Source organism: Lepidochelys kempii, chromosome 2, assembly GCF_965140285.1.
Source record: "Lepidochelys kempii isolate rLepKem1 chromosome 2, rLepKem1.hap1, whole genome shotgun sequence".
NCBI classification, from domain to species: Eukaryota; Metazoa; Chordata; order Testudines; family Cheloniidae; genus Lepidochelys; species Lepidochelys kempii.
This window is the reverse complement of record NC_136381.1, coordinates 220,597,270-220,616,562: the sequence shown is the minus strand read 5'-3', so window position 1 is coordinate 220,616,562 and position 19,293 is coordinate 220,597,270. Positions and strand designations below refer to the sequence as shown.

The following is a 19,293-nucleotide window of genomic DNA, read 5'->3' as shown; positions in this document are numbered from 1 at the left end:
ATGTCCTGATCACTCACGTGACCGTGCTGACGTCGCCTCCTCGCCCAGTATCGCTTTGCCAGGTTCTGGTGCTGCATATACTGCTGGATAATGCGTGTGGTGTTTAATGTGCTCCTAATTGCCAAAGTGAGCTGAGCGGCCTCCATGCTTGCCTTGGTATGGTGTCCGCACAGAAAAAAGGCGCGGAACGATTGTCTGCCGTTGCTCTGACGGAGGGAGGGGCGACTGACGACACGGCTTACAGGGTTGGCTTCAGGGAGCTAAAATCAACAAAGGGGGTGTCTTTACATCAAGGAGTATTTCAGGCAGGACTTCACGGAGGGTTCCAATAAGAAATGGTGCACCTAAGTTATCGTTCTTATTGGAACAAGAAGGTTAGCCTGGCCTCTGATTGATACATGGCTAGATTTACCTCGCTGCACCTTCTCTGTGAGTGACTGCAGTGTGACCTAGAAGAATGAGTCCCCTAGACAGGGGAGGGGGGGAAGCAAATGAGTACAAAACAAATCTGGTCTATTTCTTGTTTTGATCCACTCCATCTATCTTTTACATCTTTGGCTGGCAGCAGACGGTGCAGAAGGACTGCATGCCATCCACATCTCATGGCTGCTCGGCAGAAGATGGTACAGTACGACTGCTAGCAATCCTCATCTCTTGCCTGCCTGTTAGAAGATGGGACAGTACGACTGCTAGCAGTCCGTATCGCCTGCCTGCTCACCATAAGATGGTTCAATAGGACTGACTGCAGGACTAAAGAGAATGACCTGGTCAAGTCACTCCAAATTTAGTCCCTGCGCCCATGTCTGTCCAGGCGCTCCCAGCCGACGTGGCCAGGAGCACCTCAGACATGACGATGACGGCTACCAGTCGTACCGTACCGTCTGCTGCCACAAGGCAAGGGGTTGCTGCTACTGTGTAGCAATGCCGTACCGCGTCTGCCAGCACCCAGGAGACATAGGGTGACGGTTACCTGAGCGGGCTCCATGCTTGCCGTGGTATGGCGTCTGCACAGGTAACTCAGGAAAAAAGGCGCGAAACAATTGTCTGCCCTTGCTTTCACGGAGGGAGGCAGGGAACGGGGGCCTGACGATATGTACCCAGAACCACCCGCGACAATGTTTTAGCCCCATCAGGCATTGGGATCTCAACCCAGAATTCCAATGGGCAGCAGAGACTGCGGGAACTGTGGGGTAGCTACCCACAGTGCAACGCTCCGGAAGTTGACTCTAGCCTCGGTACTGTGGAAGAATTCTGCCGAGTTAATGCACTTAATGCACTTAGAGCATTTTCTGTGGGGGACACACACACTCGAATATATAAAACTGATTTCTAAAAAACCGACTTCTATAAATTCGACCTTATTCCATAGTGTAGACATACCCTTAGAGATGACAGGGAAACAATCTTTCTATCCTGTGAAAAGGCTCATATTTTGGAGAAAAAACATTTGTACCAAATTGTGATGAAAAGTCTTCTTTTTTTTTTTTTTTTTTTTTTAATTGGACCTTCCATCTTTAGGGAGAACCAAAACAGAAATCTTTTGGCTTCCTCCTTGGGCTGCTCAGGGAGTCCTGGCTAACTGGCATTTCACCAGATGGGCTGCCAGGGAACTGGCCAGCCTGGGAGCCTATGAAGCTGGCCAGCCAGCCTGCCAAGCAGCCCCTAGAATCTGGGAGCCCCAGCTCCATAGCATCCTTCCAGCTAGTCATCTTAGGACCACCGCAGTCTGGAGAGGGGAGGAGCAGAGCCTGGCATCCAGGAGCCTGGCTAGTGGTTGCCCACAGGCAGGCTGCCAGGGAGTTTGGGAGCCCTCACTTGGGCTGCTGAGGAGCTGCAGATCCTGGTGAACTAGAAGCCCTCGTAAACCCAGTCTGCTGAAGAGCCATGGAGCCCAAGAGCCCTGTCTCCCTGCTAGCTCATCAGATGGGCTATGAAACAGCCAGGAGTCTGAAAACCCTAGGAGCTTCTACTCAGTTTCAGCCCGCCAGGTACTTTGTAGAGGAACTTGGACTCTCCAATAGCCTGCCAGGCATTCTGCCCAACAGCCTGGGAGCCAGTAAATTGAAGGCTCCCATGCATCCCAGGAGTGTGGAGCCTGGATGCTCAGGCTTTCCAGCAAAGCGTGCTGCTGAGGAGCTAGGAGCTTGGAAGCCTTGTCAGTCTGGGAAGGTAGGATAGGTGAACTGGCAGGAAATTAGGCAGATTTCCTCATAAGTTTAATTGAAATCAGCACATTCCAGCAATGTTTTGATTTTGATGAATTGGCATTTTCTGACTGAAAACATTCCATCAGAAAATTTTCAACTGACTCTCTACTCAGGTTCTTTGTGGTCATTACACTTCATTGTAATATAAGTGTTTGATGATTTGCAGTTATGATAGTTTTTCATTTTGTCCACAAATGATGCAAGTAATAAAGCTTTTGGTGGTTGTAACTTTGCTATATCTGTTTATGCAGTATCCAAACAATCCATAAATGCATTTGTTTTGTAGTATGAACTCTGTGTTGCTAAAGCTATGAATAAATACAACTCATATTTTGTGGTATTTTTGTTTTATATTTACACAGCTGAAAAGGTGCCTGTATTTCACATAAATACATGTATTTTTAGTGTACTAGCCTTCTAAATGAAAGATTATGATCATTCACCTTGATTTTCTGCCTAAATTATAGCTTCTCTATGGTAATGGTCTAGTTTCAGAGAAATTATTATAAATTTTCCTTGATTCTGTTAAAAAGACTCGCGTAAAATCCCAATATTTAAATGTCAGAGTTTTTTCTAAGGAAGTCGTACTGTTATATTTCAAAGTATAACAAGAAAATAAAAAGAATGAATCAACAGTTAGCAAGTTCCTTATGTATCAAAGTGAGAAATATTCTCTAATTCTACTAAATGTTTTTTTTTAAAACTCTTAGATTATAAAATTAAATTGATATAAATTTATTTACATGTTGTTTGTTAGAAGATGAAAGTAAATCAGGAGTTCCCTAGTTCAGAGTCTCCTTTACAAAACTGGCCTTAAAGTGAAGTTCCTAGAAATATTAAACCATTTTAAAGCACAAAATTAGTGAAAATAACACTAATCCCAGTTAATCCACATTATTGACCAATTTGCTCTTTTAAAAAATGTAGCCCTTTAATCTTTCGTTGTGTGGAGCTGGTTACGCAGGAAAGACGTCTGATCCAGAGATTAGCTATTCTGTTGGTTTTGGATGTTGTTTTCAACTGTTTCTGAGGACAGGTTGGACACACACGTTTAATTTGTGTGAAAAACTGGCTATTTTCCCCTATTTTCATCACCAGAATTAAAGTACATCAGGTCACTAAAGTTAGTAAGTGTATTACTACTGTTAGTTTTATTGTGGAGACCAAGGCTAGTGTTTGTTAGCTGTTGAAATATATATATATATTGGTACTGTGGAAAGGTTATTTATGCCCTCTCTCTGTCTAGTAAAATTGTCTTTGGTTCTGAATTCCTTTTTTCATATGTAGTCATTGTGTAATGGTTTCATGTTACTGTATACCATTTAGGACATACAGGAGTTTTCAGGAGATTATTATTGGGGGAAGAAGTAAATTAGATTATTGTTCAATACTGTGTGTTAGACAAAAATAATCTGCTTTTCCTTAGGGTTCTAAACCTGGGAGTAACATTTGATATTCCCACAAAGAAAGTCGTGATGGAATGCAAATGCTGCAATGGGTGCAACATAAACCTTCCATTAGAATCTTAGATCTCTGGATTCACCACTGCAATCCTATGATTTTGAAAGAGGCTGCTATTTATAGAGAGATTGTATTAAGTTATAGGTAAGGAGGGACACAAAATCTCTTGATCTACAAGTATTAGTAATTCTTGCCTGGGAAATGTAGACAACAAACCTGGTTTACAGGCTGTATTGTATCAGTTTTTAAATTGCTTTTTCCAAAGCTTATTGGGTTATTTTTTTTGTGGGGTGTGTATGGAGAGGTAGCTGTAGGGTAGAAGAGTTCTTTTCAAATTAAAGTTGATAATTACTGTGGAGAGAGAGTTTTTATACAGTTATTTCGTATAAAAATATTGCCTAACTATTTAGAAGATTCATTCTCATCTCTCAGTTTGATTGAATTATGCTGTTGTACATTCTTCTCCTACTTCCAGATATATCATTATGTTGTTAATTTTAAAATGTCTAAAGGAAAAAGTTAAGCAACTACATGAAAGTATGATAGGTAATTTTTAATCTATTAATACAAAATCAAATGCAGCTCTGTGCAAGTATCTTCTTGTGGTGGTGCAAAGCCGCCCCAGCTTGTTGGTCTGATGAATGTACAAGTGGTCAGTGAGAGCTTTAAAAAAGACCTGGCTAGGGTGTCTAAATAGATAGCTGATTTTACCAAAGTTGTATCCCTTCTTAGTTTCATTAGTCCATGTTCTTTCCCATGTTTTGTACAATGTTTACAACACTCACATCCATTTTTCCCTTTTGTTCTTTTTTTTTTTTTTTTTTTTTTCAGAGCATGGGTCAACCTACAGAACCACAAACAGGTGTTAGGTGGTGGCTACTATCTTTTCCTTCCCATACTCCTAAAAGAAGGGTCCTGGAGGCCCTGATTTGGAAAAGGTTGAGAACCACGACTTTAGGTTTTCTTGTCTAGTGGGGGGGGAGGGGGGGATGTGTGGTGGGTGTGTTTTTTTTAATTACAAAAAAAAAACTTCCTCTCTTAGTTTGTCTTTTCTTTAAACTCATTGCTGTTCCTTCTTGCTGTTTTTTTTTTTTCCTTTCTCTTTCTTATTTTCCTGCTTCTTTGATGCTATCTAATCCACAAACAAGCTAGGCACTTCATAATTTGTAACACAGGCAAGGAAAGTGTTTTTAAAATGCATTGTAATTTATGTCTAACTTCATAATAATTCACACTTATGTAGCTCCTTTCATATGAAAATTTCAAAATAATTTATAAATATAACATTTTTAGAACATTATTGTTTGATAGGTAACTCATTTTTGTGCACATTTACAGAAAACAGCAGAGAGAGGTTAAATGATTGGCCTAGGTAACAAAGTGACTGACTCATAACAGAACCAAGGATAGAAACCAAAAATTCTGATCTTCGATGGTACAAGAATTCTGATCTGATCAGATGGTACTAGGAAAGTACCATCCCATCCGTATGAAAATGTATACTGTAGTGATTTAATTTTTGATAAGAATATCATGATTGTGAGCCTCAGAATTCCCACTTTCAGAGTTCAGTCACAAACTGAACTGTATATTTGTTTACAGATATTGCCATCCATAATTATTATGTCAGCGAGGCTTTGAGAGCCTTTCCATGTGTATATGTCATTGTTTTTTGGATTCAGTTTTAGGTTGAACTTTAAAATGAAATTTTTGAGAATTACTCATTGTATATTGGGAGAGACAGCAGTTTGCACAGATGGAGAGAGAGATCCAAAAGATGTGAACAGTAAGTTTTTCTGCTGCATTAGGATTAAATTCAGTTAGTGCAGAGTTGGCAAAGTCCATGCTGTCTCAGCTGGTGATAATATACAAAAATGTAGTTTCTGTAGAATAGAAATCTTGCCGGTTGATCAGTTGATTTGTCTTGCAGTTGAATTAATCACCTAGAAAGTGACTTCATAAAAAGCAAAAAATCTGTACTGTTGAATTTTGTAGAAATTGTTGTCTTGTGGTGACACAGAGTTGTATGATAATAACCTATATTCTTTGCTGAACATCTGTGCCTTTTAAACTAAGATAGGGCTGTAGAACTCTAATTTAAAACAAAATTAAATTAGAGAAAATGAGGAATCACAAAATGGTAAAACTAAAAAGTAAATAGAAGGGGATATTGTTCACAGATAATACTCTGTTGTTGTCATTTCTCCTACTGGAAGACAGTAAGAGTGAAGCATTGAGTCCCATTCTTCCCATCAACTTTTCCCCCTTACCTGGAATCGAGGCAAAGGGTTTTTGTGATGATGAGCTCAGTATATCAGCCCCTCCTCTCTTCTGTGAGATACTGTATTGCCAAAGCAGAATGAGAGAGTAGAGAGGCCAAAACAGTGTCACCCTTCATCAAAGGTGAGGAGGATCCCTGAGTGCTATTTTTTAAAAAAAAATATTGCCAGTGAGAAATAGTCATCATGTAACCCTCTCTCCAACCCTCTGGAAAAAAAAAAGTAGAGATAATTGATAGGTGAAGAGGGCTTACCTTAAAGTGCTGCATGTAGTGCCTTTTGCCCAAAGGGGGTATTCTGCGCAGACAGAAGGTCCAGCTGATGAGACTTAATGGTGTGTGGGGAAGTCCATATGATAACCTTACACATTTCTACAACAGATGCCTCAGTCCTTACTGCCCAGGAACCAGAGAATGCTTCTAGAGGACTGATCCCTGACAATAAGATTGATCATAGGTTAGACAAATGCTTAGACTGTATATCAGTGAGGGTCTTAGAAATTGCTTTTCCATATTGGTGATTATCCAACAGACAAATAACTTTCCTAAACTCCTGAGAATGAGATGGAAAAAATAAACAAACAAAACCTTGAGTTCAGACCCAGATGATTCAGTTGCCTATTCTAAAGGGTTGGGATAGAAGGTCAGCGTAACAATAAAACTCAGTACTCAGTTTAGGAATAATTTAGGTGTAATTTAACCTTACAGTATCCAGAAAAACTGCATATATGGTGGCAAGATAATAAGGTGCCTCAGTTCTCCATCCGTTGGGCTGAAATTATTAACTCTAGTAATGTGAACTTCAGAGTGAGCAGTTTTAGAGAGACCTGACCTTTTGATTCAACGAGCTGTGCTAAAGCACTGGAAGAAGAAGGGAGTGATTCAGTTGAGGAGCAACTGGTTAAAATAATGTTCTGTGCAGTAATAAGTAACCATAAGTAGCACCCATAAGCTAATTAAGTTTAACTTCTATGGGGGGTGGAAGGGGATACCAAAGAAACCCATACAGTAGCTTATAACTTCAAAAGGAGAACTACACAAAAATGAGGAAATGAGTTAAACGGAAATTAAAGGGAACAGTCACAATAGTGAAATACCAGCAAACTGCATTTTAAAAATGCCATAACAGAGGTTCAAACTATATGTATATCTTCCAAATTTAAAAAAAAACAGTAAGAGGACCAAAAATGAGTAGAAGAGGTGGTTAGAGACAAAAAGACATCCTTTAAAAATTGGAAGTCAAATACTATTGAGGAAGACATAAAGGAGCATAAACTCTGGCAATCAAATGTGAAAATACAGTTAGCCAAATAAGAATTTGAGGAGCAACTAGCAAAAGACACGCAATCTAATAGCAAAAAAAAATAAAAATATAAGTACTGTACGTCAGAAGCAGGAAGACTTCCAAACAATTAGTGGGACCACTGGACAGTCGAGGTGCAAAAGGATTACTCAAGGAAGACAAGACCATTGCAGAGAAGCTAAGTGAATTCTCTGTATCAGTCTTCACTGAATAGGATGTGAGGGAAATTCCCACACCTGAGCCATTCTTTTTAGGTAACAGATCTGTGACAATGTGTTCCAGCTAATCCCCATCCCTCTGCCAATTTCCCACCATCCCTGGCCACTTCTGCTGCCCCCAAGCCAGGCTCCAGTCCTCCGCAGCTCAGCCCAGCTCTGCTCCCCAGCGGTCCTGTTACCTGCTCTACCCCTTACCCCCAGCCATCCCTACCTACCTCTGCCCCACTCCTGGTGCAGCTGGCCTGACTCACCCTCCCCCAGCCCCAGCACTCTCTGGTGGGGTGACAGGAGCCAGACAGGATCTTTAAATTATTTTTTAACAAAGCACAGGAGTCCACGTGCATGTCAAATAGCCCCGCCTGCATATTACCATGCATAGGCACCAGGCGACGTAGCAGCTGGAGCCAAATTCCAATCACCATTCAAGCTTTCCAATTGGCTGGGCCTGGGGGCAGGCCAGGGGCAGGAGCCAATAAAAAAAAAAAAGCAACAATAACAAGCCCAAAAACTAGCCAACACGCAAAGAGTTACAAAGGGATCTCACCAAACTGGGTAACAAAATGGCAAATGAAATTCAGTGTTGATAAATGCAAAGTAATGCACATTGGGAAAACATCATCCCCAACTAAACATACAAAATGATGTTCTCTAAATTAGCTGTTACCACTCAAGAAATAGATCTTGGAGTCATTGCGGATAGTGCTCTGATATGGCCCAATATCTAAACAAATACTTTGCCTCAGTCTTTAAGGCTAAAGAGGATCTTAGGGATAATGGTAGCATGACAAATGGGAATGAGGATATAGAGGTAGATATTACCATATCTGAGGTAGAAGCAAAACTCAAACAGCTTAATGGGACTAAATCGGGGGGCCCAGATAATCTTCATCCAAGAATATTGAAGGAATTGGCACCCAAAGTTGCAAGCCGATTAGCAATAATTTTTAATGAGTTTGTAAACTCAGGGGTTGTACCGTATGATTGGAGAATTGCTAACATAGTTCTGATCTTTAAGAAAGGGAAAAAAGGTGATCCAGGTAACTATGGGCCTGTTAATTTGACATCTGTAGTATGCAAGGTCTTGGAAAAAATTTTGAAGGAGAAAGTAGTAAGGACATTGAGGTCAGTGGTAAATGGGACAAAATACAACATGGTTTTACAAAAGGTAGATTGTGACAAACCAACCTGATCTCCTTCTTTGAGAAAGTAACAGATTTTTTAGACAAAGGAAACAGTGGATCTAATTTACCTAGATTTCAGTAAGGCGTTTGATACCGTGCCACATGGGGAATTATTAGTTAAATTGGAAAAGATGGGGATCAATATGAAAATTGAAAGGTGGATAAGGAATTGGTTAAAGGGGAGACTACAACGGGTCCTACTGAAAGGTGAACTGTCAGGCTGGAGGGAGGTTACCAGTGGAGTTCCTCAAGGATCGGTTTTGGGACCAATTTTATTTAACCTTTTTATTACTGACATTGGCACAAAAAGTGGGAGTGTGCTTGTCAAGGTTCCTCCCCCACTCTGAACTCTAGGGTACAGATGTGGGGACCTGCATGAAAACCTCCTAAGCTTACTTTTACCAGCTTAGGTTAAAAACTTCCCCAAGGTACAAATTAATTTTATCCTTTGTCCTTGGAATAACCACTGCCACCACCAAACTCTAACTGGGTTTACTGGGAAACGCAGTTTGGACACGTCTTTCCCCCCAAAATCCTCCCAACCCTTGCACCCCACTTCCTGGGAAAAGTTTGGTAAAAATCCTCACCAATTTGCATAGGTGACCACAGACCCAAACCCTTGGATCTGAGAACAATGAAAAAGCATTCAGTTTTCTTACAAGAAGACTTTTAATAGAAATAGAAGTAGATAGAAGTAAAGGAATCACCCCTGTAAAATCAGGATGGTAGATACCTTACAGGGTAATTAGATTCACAACATAGAGAATCCCTCTAGGCAAAACCTTAAGTTACAAAAAAGACACACAGTCAGAAATAGTCATTCTATTCAGCACAATTCTTTTCTCAGCCATTTAAAGAAATCATAATCTAACGCATACCTAGCTAGATTACTTACTAAAAGTTCTAAGACTCCATTCCTGTTCTATCCCCGGCAAAGCAGCATACCAACAGACACAGACCCTTTGTTTCTCTCCCTCCTCCCAGCTTTGAAAGTATCTTGTCTCCTCATTGGTCATTTTGGTCAGGTGCCAGCGAGGTTACCTTTAGCTTCTTAACCCTTTAGAGGTGAGAGGATTTATCCTCTGGCCAGGTGGGATTTTAAAGGGGTTTACCCTTCCCTTTACATTTATGACAGTGCTAATAAAGTTTGCAGATGATACAAAGCTGGGAGGTATTGCCAGTTTAGAGGAGGACAGGGGTATCCTACAGGAGGATCTGGATGACCTTGTAAACTGGAGTAATAGTAATAGGATGAAATTTGATAGTGAGAAGTGTAAGGTCGTGCATTTAGGGATTAATAACAAGAATTTTAGTTATAAACTGGGGACGCATCAATTAGAAGTAACGGAGGAGGAAAAGGACCTTGGAGTACTGGTTGATCATAGGATGACTATGAGCCGCCAATGTGATTTGGCTGTGAAAAAAGCTAATGCGGTCTTGGGATGCATAAGGAGAGGTATTTCCAGTAGGGATAAGGAGGTTTTAGTATCGTTATACAAGGCACTGGTGAGTCCTCACCTGGAATACTGTGTGCAGTTCTGGTCTCCCATGTTTAAGAAGGATGAATTCAAACTGGAACAGGTACAGAGAAGGGCTACTAGGATGATCTGGGGAATGGAAAACTTGTCTTATGAAAGGAGACTCAAGGAGCTTGGCTTGTTTAGCCTAACTAAAAGAAGGTTGAGGGGAGATATGATTGCTCTCTATAAATATATCAAAGGGATTAATACCGGAGAAGGAGAGGAATTATTTAAGCTCAGTACCAATGTGGACACAAGAACTAATGGATATAAACTGGCCACCAGGAAGTTTAGACTTGAAATTAGACAAAGGTTTCTAACCGTCAGAGGAGTGAAGTTTTGGAATAGCTTTCCAAGGGAAGCAGTGGGGGCAAAAGATCTATCTGGATTTAAGATTAAACTCGATAAGTTTATGGAGGAGATGGTATGATGGGATAACATGGTTTTGGTAATTAAATATTCATGATAAATAGGCCTAATGGCCTGTGATGGGATGTTAGATGGGGTGGGATCTGAGTTACCCAGGAAAGAATCTTCTGTAGTATCTGGCTGGTGAATCTTGCCCATATACTCAGGGTTTAGCTGATCGCCATATATGGGGTCGGGAAGGAATTTTCCTGCAGGGCAGATTGGAAGAGGCCCTGGAAGTTTTTCGCCTTCCTCTGTAGCATGGGGCACGGGTCACTTGCTGGAGGATTCTCTGCTCCTTGAAGCCTTTAAACCATGATTTGAGGACTTCACTAGCTCATAGGTGAGAGGTTTTTCGCAGGAGTGGGTGGGTGAAATTCTGTGGCCTGCATTGTGCGGGAGGTCAGACTAGATGATCATAATGGTCCCTTCTGACCTTAGTATCTATGAATCTATGAAAACATCTGCTCAATGTGCCGTGGTAGTCCAAAAAATTAACACAACGTTAGGAGCCATTAGGAAAGGGACAGATAATAAGACAGAAAATATCATGATGCCACTATATAAATCCCTGATATGCCCACACCTTAAATACCGTGAGCAGTTCTGGTTGTCACATCTCTAAATAGAAATATTATAATTGGAAGCAGCACAGAGAGGGGCAATAAAAATGAATAGGGGAATGGAACAGTTTCCAAAAGAAGAGAGAATAATAAGACTGCGACTTTTCAACTTGGAAAAGAGACAACTAACAGAGGAAATGATGGCAGACTATAAAATCATGAATGGTGTGGAAAAAGTGAATAAGGAAGTGTTCATGTAACACGTGAACCAGGAGTCACCCAATGAAATTAATAGGCAGCAGGCTTAAAACAAACATAAGGAAGTACTACTTCACACAATACACAATCAACCTGTGGAACTCCTTTCCAGGAGATGATGTGAAGGCCAAAAGTACAACTGAGTTTAAAAAGAAGAATTAGATAAGTTCATTCAGGATAGGTCCATCAGTGGTTATTAGCTCAGATGGTCAGGGACGCAACCCCATGCTCTGGGTGTCCCCAAAATCTCTAACTGCTTGCAGCTGGGACTTGACTACAGGGGATAGATCACTTGATAAATTGCCTTTTTTGTTCATTCCTTCTGAAGCATCTGTCACTTGCCACTGTTGAAAGACAGGATACAAGGCTAGATATACCATTGGTCTGAGCCAGTATGGCTATTCTTATGTTCATATGCTATTTGGATAATTGGGAGTATATGGGATAATCTGACTACAATAATTTTTGCACCTTTCCAAATTATCTGCTCACCACTCTTTTAAATTGTTTGTTAAAATTATTATTTGTACTTTTGCTACTCAAGATCAATTCAAGTTCATGGTCTTTAGAATTTTACTATGATTTTGCCTGCTACAGCTGTGGCATCCACCACATCTTTTTGAAGACAACTGTCTGGTGCATGCTTTTTAACTGCGTATGTGATGTGCTTGAGCTCCAGATCCTCACTTTGCCGCTGCCTCTCAAAGGCTGACAGCATTTTTGCTTTTTCCAGAATGGCTCTGCTGGAATATTCCCAGAACACTATAAAACAAGGGTTCTAGATTTTTTCATAATTTGGGTCTCATCTTAATGTGTTTTCTCACAGACCACCACCAATTATGATTGTGTGGACTGCTTCCGAAAATGCATGTGTATATGGTTTTTTCCTTGAATTCAAGCTGGAAAATATAAATGTGGAAATAACATATGTAGACTTAAATCTCCCTTGTACAGTGAATCATATAATTAGAGATTAGTACTCCAGAAATTGATTTACTAGTTTGTGTGGAAAATAGAAAACCTTACACTAAAATACATTTATTTTTTTGCTTTGATAGGTGATACAATTAATGAACAGAGAAGAGCATCTAAAGATAAAAGTTCATTTCCTGAGACAGGACCTACATACAATCAACCTGTTCAGGTAAGAGAGACTACATTTCCTTAAGTGTCTTTGGTGACATTTCTTAGCAGAAGATTATTGAATAAACTGCTGCTATTCCAGAGATCTCTAAGGATATTAGGTAGTAGATTTTGGTCTGGCTTTGCAGACAAGGGCATAGATGTGATTGAATTTTTTAATCTAAATAAACTGAGGTCCTGCTGAGCGTCAAAGAAAAGTCAGTGTGGTAGAGAAACACAACTGTAATAGCGCTGTTGCATTCAAGCCTTTCTCTATCAATCTAAGGTTTCAGAGTAGCAGCCATGTTAGTCTGTATCCACAAAAAGAAAAGGAGTACTTGTGGCACCTTAGAGACTAACAAATTTATTTGAGCATAAGCTTTCGTGAGCTACAGCTCACTTCATTGTATGCATGCAGTGGAAAATACTCCTTTTCTTTCTATCAATCTAAGGTTCTTATATAGCCTGCATTAGCATAGCATCTGAGTGCTGCTTAATCTGAAATGTTTGTATCCTCACAAAGGAGTTGTAAAGTAGTAGTAGTCCAATTTACAGATGGAGAACTGAGGCACAGAGAAAGTGACTTGATCATGGTCACACATGAATTGCCAAAGTAGGGAATTGTACCTGAGTCTCCCAAATTCCAGGCTAACACCCAAACCATTGAACTATCTGTGACCAGGGGTGCCTGGGGCAGCCCTCACTGGAAATGCCAAGGGCAGGCTGCGAAAGGGAAAGCAGATACCCACCAGTTTTGGAAGTAACACTGAAGTTAAACTCCCCCAACCAGTCACAACTGCACTTCTGATCTCCCACACTGGTTATCAAGAAGCAAAAAAGAAATCACACAGCCCCCTTTACCCCCCATTGTATTTCAGTCTCTGGCTCCCAGTCAGCACCTAGATCCACTACGGTGAGAAGTTATTTTAAACTCTGTTCACATATACAAAATGTTCTTCTGATCCCAAAGGATCAGCCACATTACCAGGTCACTATAGGTTTGGATCTTACCCAAAATGCAACATTGTCAGCCAATTCTTTAGTGTCTAAAATTAAAGGTTTATTATAAAGAAAAAAGAAAGAACAAGAAGAGAGATGCTAAATGGTAAAGCAGTCACATACATACAAAAACTTCAAAGTCCATATATCTGGTTCCTAGCAGTACTGGTGAGTTTGCTGGCTCGAAAGTCCCTCTGGAACAAATCCACAGCTTGGATGGGTCATTCAGTCCTTTTTTCAGAGCTTCAGTTTGTAGCAAAGTTCCTCCAGATGTAAGAAGCAGGATTGAAGACAAAATGGAGAAGATGCAGCTGCCTTTTATAGTCTTTTGCCATGTGGCCTGTGCTTACTTTGTTTCAAACACAAGCTGTCCAACATATGGCTGGCTGTAAAGCCTTAGAGTTCTGTCCATAGGCATGCCCCTGCATGCCTTGCTGAGTCATAAGGTGTATCTGCCTTCTCTCAATGGGTCAGTTGTATAGTTGATGGTCCTCAGTGGGCCAGCAAGCAGGGTAGGCAGAGCTGATGGCCAAACTATCTGGGGGTGTCACCCAGAAGCATAGTACAAGTTTGAAATACAGACATACATACATATCTTTAACACATAATACAAAGGTGATACAAACACATAAATGAGATGATCATATCTGGCAAATTATAACATTTTTGCAGATACCTTACATGGCCTATCTGGCATAACTCATTACAATTTTAAAATATTGATATTCATAATATCCTCAAGTGTCCCCCAGATTCCATACAGCACCACACCATCCTCTTCTCTAAAACCAGAGAAGAAAGTTCTTCCTATAACTTTAAAAAGGAAAGCTCTTTTCTCCAAAATCCCTATTTCAGAAGACTTCCACACATGCAGCCATTGTCCTATCCACAAATTTGACAAGAACTCCCTTAATCCTACACCAGAGGGTTTGTAACTTTGAGCTAACTGAAACTTTCTAGTATTCTCAGTCTTCCAAATCACATGAAGGTCAAGGAGAAGGTGTTTTCTGTTAGAATGACAACATTCATTTTGGAGACTTAGATCTGGTTAGAGGTGGTCTCCCTTCACCCACTTAAAGGAAATATCATCTGGTATTCTTGACCGGAAGGAGTTGAGCCTTTGGTGACCAATAGGGTCTACTGGTCCATAGGGATGTGCTAGATTCATCCCTTGAACTAAATGTCCAAAGTGAAACCACTAGGAATTTTACAGCATCACACCAACAGTAGCGAATATATGGCTGACAAGGGCGAGGGATCCTGAATGAACCTTAGAGTCTGTCTCAGATGGCAGTGAGGATGATTCTGGGAGCACCCGGATCCCATGGTATGATAGCGTAAGATGTGAAAAGGGGATGCAATAGCAAGTTGCCTCCTAAAAGCTGCAGAAGACGGTATTGACAAAGCCATTAAAATGGAGGTACAGATAGGTCTAGCACCAAAAAAAAATTGACTTTGGATAAAAGGAGTAGACAGTGCCTAAATAATTGATGCCCTGGCATGACCCTCCAGTGCCCGGGAGACTGAGGCTAAGGCACTGAACACTGAGTGAAAAGCTGTGAGCTCCTGACTCAATAGACTGGCCTGAATGTTAACTTCTCCAGACCATCTGTACTAAGTGATAACACCCACCATGACCACCTGCAAGCTCACCATTGTAACTGAAGACTCCTACTTTTCAATGAGAGGGTCTTTTGTTGTCTGCGGCTTTGCAGATCCTAGAAAGTGCTATGCTAGAATTCACAGCAACGAAAGTCAGTACTGGTCCTTATGTCCAAAAACTTATTCTTAAGCATGGCAAATTTAAAGGAATAAATATTTCTCAGTCTTTAAAAGCAAAGTGTGATAAAATAAAATTTTATCTCTGTTTTGTAACTGCCATTGAATATCTGGGTCCTAGCTTCACCAGGCTGAAGCAACCATTTTTTGAATGGTTTCGATATCCCGACTCCACATGGTAGGTAAATGATTTAAAAAATAAATCATCCTACTAGATAGTGGACAGATTGACAATGTGCTAAACTACGTAAGTGTTAAGTGAGAAAGAAAAGAAGAATGTTTTGCATCAGTGGTACATCTAAAAGTTTATGTAAATACCACCAAATCCTCAACAAATGATAGTGCAAGTAAAGGTTTAACAAAGCTTTCACATTATATAGCCCTTGATGCAAATATTGTTTTCATTGTCCTAAATACCACAATGATAGAATGTGAGTTTTTCAAAACGAACTTAACAAAACAAACTCGCACCCACATATACAGCAAAGCACACTCCAGGACATTATGCATTATAAGTGAATGGCCCAAGTGTAGATGTTTTCCAGCCCTAGCTGGTTATATGGTACTGACTTGAAGATGGACCCAGAGCACCATGTATTTTATGAACCCAGTCACAGTGTGAACACTTGACAGCAACAGCAGGCAACACTAGCGAAGGACTAATCTAGTACAGCTTGGTATGATCAGTTTTTTATTTCAAACCTATTAGACATTATACATGGTATTAGGTATTGAAGATTTTTACTTGAATTTGAAATAAATTATTACGTCATAATAGTTCTGACTCTGTCTCAGACTGTTGGTAGCGGTGGAAATTTAATCTATACAATAGTGAAGACTAAACAAAATATTTAAGATCAAGTAAGGTTTACATAAGCAAAAATAATAAAATAAAAATGAGAAATTCTAGGACAGTAATCAAGAACAAGAAGAATGCAGAGAAATCTAACAGGTTTTTTTTTGTCAATCAAATTTGAAATCTTAGCCACATGTAGACAAGTAATCAGAAGATCTTTCTCACTAACTTTGTCAGCTGTGGAATATGAAAGTGTGTCAGTTGTCATTTTAGCTAACACATTAAGAATTGAATAGAGACCCCCAGAACCGAAAGCCTGAGCATCTACAGTTTAAGCTGAACAAATGAGCTCTATAGAGAAGAGCTGTAACAGACTCGTATCCTGTGTGATTGGTCATAAATTGTCAGCCCTTACCTGTTTTCCAGCTTGAAAAGGATGTTACTACTAATAATTAGATGGAGACCTAGCTAAGACTGTGATATTCTGTTCAGCATGCACTCCAGTATTGATTTTGAAAGGGAACAATTTAGGAAAGTTTAAAGATGGCTCTCTGGTAATGGTATGGTACAAGTTGTAAATATATGGTGTAATGAATTATGACGAGTTAAGTTAGGCATTGAAACAGAAGCAATTACAGATAAACAAGATGAACCTATCCATATGTCATGTTAATGCATTTGCACCCCAAAAATGTTGTACATGGTATGCACACAAGCACTTCAATTTTCCCCCTCAAAAATAAATGATGTTTTTTCTAAACATGAACCTACTCTGCATAGTCCCATAGTTTTAAATGTATGCAGTACCACAATGAAATGGCAGGTTTCAGAGTAACAGCCGTGTTAGTCTGTATTCGCAAAAAGAAAAGGAGTACTTGTGGCACCTTAGAGACTAACCAATTTATTTGAGCATAAGATTCCACAGTATGCATCCAATGAAGTGAGCTGTAGCTCACGAAAGCTTATGCTCAAATAAATTGGTTAGTCTCTAAGGTGCCACAAGTACTCCTTTACAATGAAATGGTTTTTTTTCCTTTTAACCATCATATATAAAATGTTTAGGAACAGCTATATAATTTAGCCTTGGAACTATTTCTCCTTCTGCTTTCTGTGTGGCATTAAACTAAGAGATGGGGGAAAGCCGATTGCTGCAGAGGCGCACGTGGATCAGCCAGAGACCTCTCTTAGAGGAGAGTCTGTTGATAGAGATTCTCTAGGTTTTAGTCAGGAGGAGAGGATGGAAGAGGATAAAGTATGGGCCAGATCAGACAAGAAACATTCACATAAAGAATTTGACACATCAGAAAAGGGAAGACAAATAAACAGTGACAAGTTTTTAAAGTGCTTGTACACAAATGCCAGAAGTCTAAATAATATGATGGGTGAACTAGAGTGCCTTGTGTTAAAGTAGGATATTGATATAATAGGGCTCACAGAAACCTGGTGGAGTGAGGACAATCAATGGGACACAGTCATTCCGGGATACAAAATATTATCGGAAAGACAGAACAGGTCGTGCGGAGATGGGGGTAGAGTGGCACTATATGTGAAAGAAAATGTAGACTCAAATGAAATAAAAATCTTAAATGAATCCACATGTTCCATAGAGTCTCTATGAATAGTAATTCCATGCTCTAATAAGAATATAACAGTAGAGATCTATTATCGACCGTCTGACCAGAACAGTGATAGTGACAATGAAATGCTAAGGGAGATTAGAGAGGCTATCAAAATAAAGAACTCAGTAATAGTGGGGGATTTCAATTATTTCAAGGATTTCACCTCAGGATGAAATGCAGAGACAAAATTTCTCGATACTTTAAAAGACTGCTTCTTGGAGCAGCTGTTACAGGAACCCACAAGGGGAGAGGCAACTCTCGATCTAGTCCTGAGTAGAGCACAGGATCTGGTCCAAGAGGTAACTATAACAGGACCGCTTGGAAATAGTGACCATAATATAGCAACATTTAACATTCTTGTGGTGGGAAGAACACCTCAACAGCCCAACACTGTGGCATTTAATTTCAGAAAGGAGAACTATGCAAAAATGAGGAGGTTAGTAAAGCAGAAATTAAAAGGTACAGTGACTAGAGTGAAATCTCTGCAAGCTGCATGGACACTTTTCAAAGACACCATAATAGAGGCTTAAATTAAAAAACACAGTAAAAGATCTAAAAAAGAGCCACCGTGACTTAACAACCATGTAAAAGAAGCAGAGAGAGATTAAAAGGCATCTTTTAAAAAGTGGAAGTCAAATCCTAATGAGGCAAATAGAAAGGAGCATAAACACTGCCAAATTAAATGTAAAAATGTAATAAGAAAAGCCAAAAAGGAGTTTGAAGAACAGCTAACCAAAATCTCAAAAGGTAATAACAAAATGTTTAAGTACATCAGAAGCAGGAAGCCTTCTAAATAACCAGTGGGGCCCCTGGACGATCGAGATACAAAAGGAGCACTTAAAGACAATAAAGTCATAGCAGAGAAACTAAATGAATTCTTTGCTTCAGTCTTCACGGCTGAGGATGTTAGGGAGATTCCAAACCTGAGCCGTCTTTTGTAGGTGACAAATCTGAGGAATTGTAACAGATTGAAGTGTCACTAGAGGTGGTTTTGGAATTAATTGAGAAACTTAACAGTAACAAGTTCACCTTTCAATGAATTCTTACTCCCTCTCTATTAAAACAATGGAATCTTACTTCCTGAGTGTACACATCTGCCCCTGGCTTGATTATTCTCTCTGCAATTTGCTCATTGGAATGTTCTTCATCTCCCTTTATGCTACAGATGCTATCTGTATGATCTATTGTGATGTATATAGTTTATCTGTGTATTTTAAGTGCACATTTTTATTTAGTTTGGCCATTGGAGGAAGAGGGAGTTGTCTTTAAACGAAAACATAGTCTGGCTCTTGTCAATGGTCAGAATGAAATCAAATAGAATGGTCCCATCTCAGGTTAGGATTCTCTGTGACAACTGACAAAGAAAAGCAGCGTATAAAACTGTATGTATTTGAAATGTCTGTTATCTTTTAACATAATTCCTACTAGACAAGGGTTGGACTCTATATACCTCATTGTTGGGCTCTATTCTGATCTCAGAGTCATGCAAATCATCTGAGCATGATGTTGGGAAAATTACCTTTAGCATGAAATTCATCCCTGTGAAGAAGGGCAGCCCGAGACCTATGCATCACTTTAGTT

General features: G+C 39.9%; 1 protein-coding gene across 1 annotated transcript in view; it reads left to right on the top strand.

The window, feature by feature from the left end:
* Nucleotides 1–19,293, top strand: part of UMAD1 (UBAP1-MVB12-associated (UMA) domain containing 1) — a 133,213-nt gene that overhangs the window by 77,819 nt on the left and 36,101 nt on the right. The window contains exon 3 of the mRNA XM_073333866.2: nt 12,456–12,541. Within this exon, the coding sequence (XP_073189967.1) occupies nt 12,456–12,541 (86 nt within the window). The remainder of the gene's footprint in view (nt 1–12,455; nt 12,542–19,293) is intronic.